The sequence below is a fragment of the Oculina patagonica genome, chromosome 5 (assembly GCF_052425735.1).
Source record: "Oculina patagonica isolate OP01 chromosome 5, crgOcupat, whole genome shotgun sequence".
Taxonomy (NCBI): Eukaryota; Metazoa; Cnidaria; class Anthozoa; order Scleractinia; family Oculinidae; genus Oculina; species Oculina patagonica.
The window spans coordinates 21,991,108-21,999,325 of NC_135762.1; the positions used below are offsets into that span (position 1 = coordinate 21,991,108).

General features: G+C 39.7%; 1 protein-coding gene across 1 annotated transcript; it reads right to left on the reverse strand.

Annotated features, from left to right (window-relative positions):
* Window positions 1–375: 375 nt before the first annotated feature.
* LOC144653335 (ankyrin repeat and SAM domain-containing protein 1A-like) lies at window positions 376–4,972 on the reverse strand. The gene is made up of 5 exons (XM_078513308.1): window positions 4,671–4,972; window positions 3,116–3,286; window positions 2,133–2,208; window positions 1,582–1,861; window positions 376–887 (listed from the first exon to the last, which is right to left on the reverse strand). Exons 1-5 carry the CDS (start codon window positions 4,852–4,854, stop codon window positions 783–785), a joined length of 816 nt encoding a protein of 271 aa, XP_078369434.1. The 5' UTR covers window positions 4,855–4,972; the 3' UTR covers window positions 376–782.
* Between the last annotated feature and the right edge of the window lie 3,246 nt (window positions 4,973–8,218).

The window sequence follows — 8,218 nt, forward strand, 5'->3', positions numbered from 1 at the left end:
ATTCGCATCACCAGTTATGATTGTATTTCTTAGGAAGGGACCCTGATCAGACAAGTCGCCAGTCCTCATTAGCCTTTTTAAAAGGGCACTGGATCTAAATTTGTAATAAATGTAAAAAGTCCCATTCAGCGATGTTTCGTTTGATACATGTAACTAAGCTGTGAAAAATCAAAGTTAACTCTACAGATTCTGGGGAAGCCCTTCCTACAATTTGAGACGCTGACAACATGAACAGCACCCCAAAAACGTTTGGTAAACCTTATTCAACGTATTGTTTTTGGAAGTGGTCTTGATGTTGACCATATTGATTGAATTTATCAACACAGACAGAAGTTGATCTCTTGACTAATTTTACTACCTAGTCCCCCACTTGAACTCTGGATATTTATGACGTTCGATATTGCATAAAACAGGGATATTTTATGGAAAGACAAAAAAGATAAGTTTTATTTCCACTAACATACTACATTACAGACAAGACAACTCTTAAATTAAAATGATGTTAAGTTTAAAAGTGAACATATGGAATATATTTCAAATATAGGAGAGCTAAGGTAGCTACCGTGTTCTAAGCCAAGTTACGACTTTAATGGCTCGTCACACAACGCGTTAAGATGAAGGAGAACAACTCCCTATATCTAACAAAATTTAAAGCGCACAGACACGCCTATGCTTTACATACGAAACAGTTCAGTTGTAAAACTATTTATTTCGCTCACGCTACCTCAACATCAACTCTAGTAGGCTACGTTTCTAAGTCTTCCTTCTGGTTTGGCATCGGCTTATTTGTCATCCTTGGCGAGCCACAAATGCCTTTCTCCATCGATGCGGTGACGGAATTCCCACAGCACAGGGGTCCCGAGAGTATTGCCTTCGTCTGGAACTACCTAGGAATTGAGAAATTACCTCAATAAAACGTTAATTTCCCAAGGCAACTCTCTTATAATAGTAATTAAGATGATCAGAATCTCTAAACAGTCCCAAAGTTTCGTTTTATGGGCGTGGCACGAATTCACATTCGCCCCAAAGGGTGCAAATTCTAAATTCTAAATCAAAGTAGCTTAGGAGGAAAAACTAACACTATTCACTAAAGAACTCAATCAGAAAGCATAACAAGTGACAAAATATACATGAACTGCATAAAGGAATTAAAGTATAACAAGTAAAATTTAAGGCGGTGGTAAACGAGAACAAAATGTTGCGGATACAAATCCAAAGCCACACAACGTTTTAACAATTTTTGCGACTAGTACAGTACGTTTTAGCAAGGCCAGGACACTGATACTGTAAGTGGACTTTCAATTAAAATCAACACCTTCACTGGATTTTCAAGTAGCACTCACTCACGGTGACACTATCTCTTTAAGGATGGATTTCCATCGACGCCTATTTTTTTACGTGCTTTTACGTGCGTGAAAAAATTTAGAGACGTGTACGAAAGTCGTTCGGTTGTCTCTAAATTTTTTCACGCACGTTAACACACGTAATAAAATTACGCGTCAGTGGAAATCCATAGAGATTTCCAACGACGACGTTGAAAAATTTGGGTATTTTGCAGAATGCTAGAACTTGTGATCTTACCTCAATATTCAATGTTTTTCCTCCGATTCCCAGGCAAGCGTTATACAACGGAAGTTCTCGTGTCTCCCCACCGGGCCCTTCCTGTTTGGCACGACCTTTAGTAGGCAGGCACAACTCTTCGATGAGGTCTTTATGAACTGTCACTATGTCACTTCCAGAGTCGATCATGAACTTCACTTTTCTGTGCGGGACAGCAGTGGCGCCTTCATTCGGGTTGTCCCGCGCGTCCCGCGGGTCACGGGCAAAAATGTCAGCTGTGAGACAAAGAAATTTACCGAACCTGTAAGGGAAGTTAAGATACCTACTCGTAACCCAGACGGAATGCCGGCGAATTTTTTTTCGTTTCATTTCTCGGTAAAGCCAATTTCTTTTATTTTCCTCAGTTTTTGAATCATATTTTCAATGTTTCTCTATTTTTTAACCGCCCCTACCCGCGAGTTTATTGTCTGGGGTTTTGACCTCGCCCTCCTTTACAGAAAAAGGATTTTTCCTTTGTCCTATCTCTAGCTACTGCTCTAAGGGGACTAGGCCTTGATAAGTTTTCTACTCACCTTCCGCCCCTAAACTGCTCATGCTCCTCCCAGGCTCCCTCTGCCATCACGGTCCGGTGTTCCAGCAAGCTCTGAGCTGAAAAGAATCTAGCATTAATCGAAAAGAAAAAAAATGTAGGCATTCTTTCGACTAGTCACGAAATCTTATGGCATGACAAGCTAAAAGTATCAGCGTCGTTTTTGGCTCGTCACGTAATCATTCATGACGAGACAAAAGAACGGCTTCTTGGAGAATAACTTAAAGAAATGCATAATTTAAAACTGCGAAACATTTACTAAGGACAGGGCCCTCAAGTTTTCCAACATTTAGAACAATAACAAGTATGCGGTAGATCGTGTCCCGCCAAAATCCAGGTTAAGATAAAAGAAGCCTTCGGTTTACACATTCACTGGGAAAAACGAGGACACATTGTTGCGAATACATTGAAACATTTTTTGTGTCTTGGTTTGGTCAGCCGAAATATAGTACAAAACTAATTCTCTCATTCTACGTTGTATCGGTCTCTGCTTTTCAATTACAAATTTTGTGTCCGCAACAATTGTTGCTCGTGCTAGCAAACGGGGATACATTTGCGTCCGTAACAATGTATCCGCAACATTTTGTCCTCGTTTACCACCACCTTAAATTTTACTTGTTATGCTTTAATTCATTCCTTTATGCAGTTCATGTATATTTTGTCACTTGTTATCCTTTCTGATTGAGTTCTTTAGTGAATAGTGTTAGTTTTTCCTCCTGGTTTTTTCTCAAATTTGATTCGAGTTATCTGTTATAAACTCCAATCTAGAATGTAACAAATGTAATTCTCACTCACAACTGAAGATGTTCGTTGAACGATTAAAACGATCGAAACATGTTTGGTTCAAAATTCAAATGCGCTGCCCTTTTTTCGGAAACTTAGCCCAACAGAGCCGGTTTAACGATAGGACCTATTATCGCATTACTCTCTGTACGCATTGCGTATCTGTTATAAGTGCTATCTTACCTTCCTTGAAGAGCCTTTTCTTGTGGCCAGGTAGATTGAAGTTCACACTCTCCAGTGACTGAAGGCTTAAACCGGAGATTCGGGTCAGACTGATAAAGCCAGCGGCCTGGAGCTGATCATTATACTGACCCAGTCCAAGAGAGTTGAGCCATATCTCCACCAGTCTGGGGTCTGAAAGCAAACACGTTAAGCAATCTATAAACACAAAAAAATGTTAAACTAGCGATAGTTCTGATCTGGTACGCGTGGAATTTGGCCACAGTTCATTCTACAACCACACCATAATTAGTTTCACAAGGTTTTTTGTGCATTCAGTTCTTGACAACGTCATCGTGAAGTTTCCAATCCTACCATATTAAACCAATGAATACTTAGAGGTTTCAAACGATTTGTGTAAGGACCTAAAGCAAAGTTTATAAATTCCATTACAGTTTCTTCCCTTCACGGCATGGTTTGCGACCAATCCCTGAAATACAAGAATAATTTTGGCCAAACAACTGAAAAAGTTTTCATAAGAATAGAACTAATTCCGCAAAGGAGAAAAAAATCATTGTTTGGTAAAACGCTCTGCTTGAAATCTTTTGTGAAGGTTTATCAACATGCCCAACATGGCGGCTACGACGTCACGGGTAAACCAAGGTCACACAATTACATTCCCATGCTTCATCGATGGACAAGAAGAACACTGAGAGAAAATTTGGAGAATAAATTCTCAAGAAAGGCGTTTTACCCTTGCTGATAAAACAACTCTTGGAATTCTTTTTGACTGGCGCAGCCATTTTGTTTCTTTGGCATTTTTTTTTTCGCTTTTCATTCAACGGTCCATTAGCAAAAGAAGGACTGCCCGATGTAATAACATTAGTCAAATAAATTATTGCTTGTTTTGTTTGTTTTGACATTTCTTGATATCTTGATAAAAGGCTTTGTTAACCAACACGTGTTTTACGCATCAGCGCGCCGCAAAAGTTGTTTGGAGTCAATAGCGTATTTTTATTATTATATCGATACGTTTTTCCTTTATAAAATACCAAGGGTAAAAATAATCTTAATATTGCACGGCAATCCAATTTTTGATTGGATAAGTGCACGTGCTGCTCGATAATTCATTTTGTCAGGCTATTTATCACCGGCGGAAGTTTAATAAATACAGCTTGGCGGTCACGTGTCATCCTTGTATTCACCAACAAGTCAATATTTGCATGAAGAAAGGACCACGCGTGCTTTAATAGAGACGAGCAAGGCCAAGTATTACTCCGTTTCGCTGTGGCTATGAAATAGGTTCGATTTGGAGGAGGAAGAATCTCGTTAAGGTTACTGGTATTGCATGGTGCATTTCACTGGGTTCTGGGCTCTCCCGACCAATAAGAAAAGCCATGACAGCTTTCAACTGGCTTCTTTCTATCAGCTCAAACGGCGAGGCTGTCTTTTAAATTTCAGTGTATTCAAGTTTGCAAATAATTTTTTTCTTAAGTTGAGCACTTTACACTTGTGTTTTAGAAAGCTTGCAGGACCCTCGCACCATTAAATGTCTATTAATGTCAACCCCTTATCATACCTTGATGAAGTGCTGTTTTGTACTTAGCCTTTATCTCCTCGTCCGAAATTAGCATAGCAAAATCGTCGTCATCCAAACGTAAGATGTCGTGCAGCCGGTCAAATCCATTCTTCGCCAACACAGAGCCAAACTCTTGCAGACCAAGCAACTCCAAACACTGACTCACACTACCCTCCTCGGACATTTTTGCGACAAGCAGCGACTCTTAGAATATCTCGTGGTGCTAATAAAGTGTCTCGGCCTCTGAACACCTCTTCTGACTACCGGCCGGCCCTCACAGCGCAATAAAACTATTCGGTATTTCCGATAGAGCGTTCGTTGTGAAGTTAATTCTATTCTCTTGTGTCCCAACCACTTAGTTAGTTGCTGCCAGTCAGTTGTCACTGAATCTACAAAACAATGTAGTTTTTCCGGCCGGGCGCGATAATAACATTGGCGGCGGACGCTATAATTGCGTTACCTAGCAATACACTGCCCTCAATAGCCAAGTTTTGCTTTTAATTCAGCAGGCAAAATTTAATAGATTGTTCGTATAGTAAGAGAGTTTTTTAGCAGTAGTTTTATTCTGAATGGACGCGCGCAACGTGCATGTCTGGCTGTGTAAAGTTACATGATTTATGTTTGAAACAGACTTAGAAGTGACTTTGTCAACAAGCACTTTGAATTTGATTGAGCGCTTCGCACGTGTCACATGAGAAACATTGTAACCCCAAACACCAGCTGAGCAATTAAAGTCGCATCGACTTCGCGCCGGGGAGACTGGAAAATAGTTTATGTTAGTTCCGTTTAAAATCCCTGAACAGCGAATTTACTTCCTTATTCCGGTTAATTTTAGAAAGCTACAACGGAACTTTACGCCGCAATTACATAAAGGGCTTACGTAGTCTTGTTACGTCAGAACGTCAGATAATTGCGTGAAACGGAAGATCTTGATGTGAAAAATCCAAATAATGGCTTAACATAGTAGAAAAACACAAAAGAAATACATAGGAAGCCGTTGTAAAGGAACACGGAAGCTAAAAATTTGGACAAGATTGAAACAAAGTGCAAAACTTATACCATCATTTCTGTCAGTGATTTGACCAAAAAAAATCAACTTTTGAGCAATTTGTATGTGCTATGTACTTGGTCACAAGAAAAACGAAAATTGTGGTCGTGAAATGATCTAAATAGTTCATGTCACTTTTTGCGCAAAACTAAAGAAGGGAAACATTTCCTTTCCTATTCGCGTGTAGGGTTCATAGCCTCGAGCGCCGCGCCTCACTTTGCAAAGACAATACATTCACACCTGGGTTTAGCGTGGGCCACGTGGTTTAGAGTCTGCGTGCCAATAGTAAACTTTAAAGCGATAGCTTAACAACTTGACTGTGAGTTTGTTGATATTTTAAGATTAGACTCTTAAAGGCAAGATCCTGGAACCCTTGCTGGAATTGCTGCGTTTGCTCAATTTGCCCATGACGTGATGATGGACTCTAAAGACTGAGGATTCAAAAGTTTCGCCAATGCGTTTTATTTTTAGCTTCTGGAGAGTCACTGGAGAGGCATTTCGCTAAATTTGTCAAGTCACGAGATGAACTTTAATACCGTATTTACCGTTTCAGACTATTAAATATTTAGAGTTTTCTGTCACGAGACTAATTTGACTGTAACGTTTATATGTACAGCGTGACTTTTACTTATGAATGACAGGTGTCATTCACAACTGTAAAATTCCGATAACAAGCCATTGGCTCACTTTAACGTTACCATGGTTATGAGAAGGTTACACGGCGTCCCTAAAAAGCAGGACATTCCTTTATCTTACAAATTTTCTTTTAATTTCGTCTTGCAAGTAGAAAATCGTAGTAGATAGCATCATTGGCGAAACAGTTCATGGAGAACATTAATGTCTGGCCCTATCCTCACCTGGGGGCAAGGAACTAAGCATAGCTTCGGCGACGTTGGGAAGGTAAGGGAGGGGTGGGGGAGGGGGTTGAGGAGAGGGGTTAACAGGAATTTTGCGCTTCAAACAAGATCGGGCCTATGGCTTTGGAAGGACTTTTGTTGGTATTCCATGGTTACTAGTCCTCATAAACACTAAACATAATAAATGAAGAGAAGATCCTCGCAGTTATGAAGACAACTTAAGCCCGCGGGTATTTATGAGGCTGACAGTTCCCTTTTTCAAGCGCGTTTTAAAACGGGAAAACGTGAAGCGATTGCTTAGATTTTTGAGAATCTAAAAGAATAATCCTTAAACTATATAAAATCATAAATTTTGTGACGATCAAACGCGATTTGTTTAAGCTGTGAGCGATTTTCGGAAGTCTTCGTTTTTAATAAAATGCGATTATTTTTAAAATGCCACGGTGAATTTTTTTGTAATTACCTCAAAACGCTGCCAAACAGTTAATGTTTACGCACAACAACTTACAGGAAAATCCACTCCGTAGATTTCCTGAACGAGCGACTTCTTTATTTTGCCTTTAAAAACTGTTGTGTTATGCGTCTGTCTTGACCGTCGCATAAATATGATACTTATAATAACCAAGTACCAGCCAGTTTTGAGGCTGATGTCACCTTAATCTTGTGTGTAAAAGTTAAAAAGATCGTATATGTACATCAAATGTTAGCAGTCAATAAAGATAGATGCTTTTCTGTCGAATATTTGAAAATATCAAACAAATGACGTAATTTCAAATTGCGAAAAATGTGTCGATTTGTTTTTCATTTTTTTAATGTTGCAGCTAGAACAGGATATTGCAAAGGTTTGTGCCGAATTTCAGCGTGTTCCTTTCATACGGTTTGAAGAATTTCGGTCGGAAAGTCAGGTACATTTGCTTTCCAAGTTCTAGTCGCTTCGTAGACCCCGCATTTCGAATTAAGTTAAACTGTTGTTTTCGAAGAGAGGTGTTACTTTCAAATTCCGCACGATCTTCTGCTGTTTGGAAACAACACGGCTTGAAATAGTAGAACTAAAATGACAATTACCGTTCCCGAAAATGTATTCCCTTGCGGCAGAAGATCGTGCGGTATTTGGAAGTATCACCTCTCTTCGAACAACAACAGAATAATTTCACTCAAAAATCTAAGCAATCGCTTCACGTTTTCCCGTTTTAAAACGCGCTTGAAAAGGAAACTGTCAGCCTCATAAATACCCGCGCGCCACCTTAAGCAGTTGTAAAAGGAAAGCCTGAAAAATTCAGGCTTGCCGGGACTCGAACCCTGACCTTTGCCAAACCGGTGCAGCTTTCTTTTCACAACTGCTTAAGTTGAGTTCATAACTGCGAGGATCTTCTCTTCATTTATACTTCATCCGCAGTTCAAATATATAATTTCTTATTATATAGCCGCGAGTGTTTTACTGGAAACTAGACCACTTGTAAAATTCATACGAAACTGCATCCGGGACTGAAGTGGCGTATTTTCCATATCCTCACTAGTGAGGATATCGATGACGTCATTTCCCGCCTTTTTGGGTACATCTCGATCTGCCACTGTCTTGGCAATGTTTATTTTATAGTTGAACGAAAGTGTGACCTAACAAAACTTGTACGCAAAGACCTGTA

What these genes read in the sequence shown, in the direction of transcription:
- LOC144653335 (XM_078513308.1), bottom strand. Translation starts at nt 4,854, where the DNA reads ATGTCCGAGGAGGGTAGTGTGAGTCAGTGTTTGGAGTTGCTTGGTCTG. An exon ending in GAGCAGTTTAGGGGCGGAAG is followed by an intron (nt 1,862 to 2,132) that starts GTGAGTAGAAAA and finishes CTTCCCTTACAG; the next exon opens with GTTCGGTAAATTTCTTTGTC. An exon ending in GAAAAACATTGAATATTGAG is followed by an intron (nt 888 to 1,581) that starts GTAAGATCACAA and finishes CTCAATTCCTAG; the next exon opens with GTAGTTCCAGACGAAGGCAA.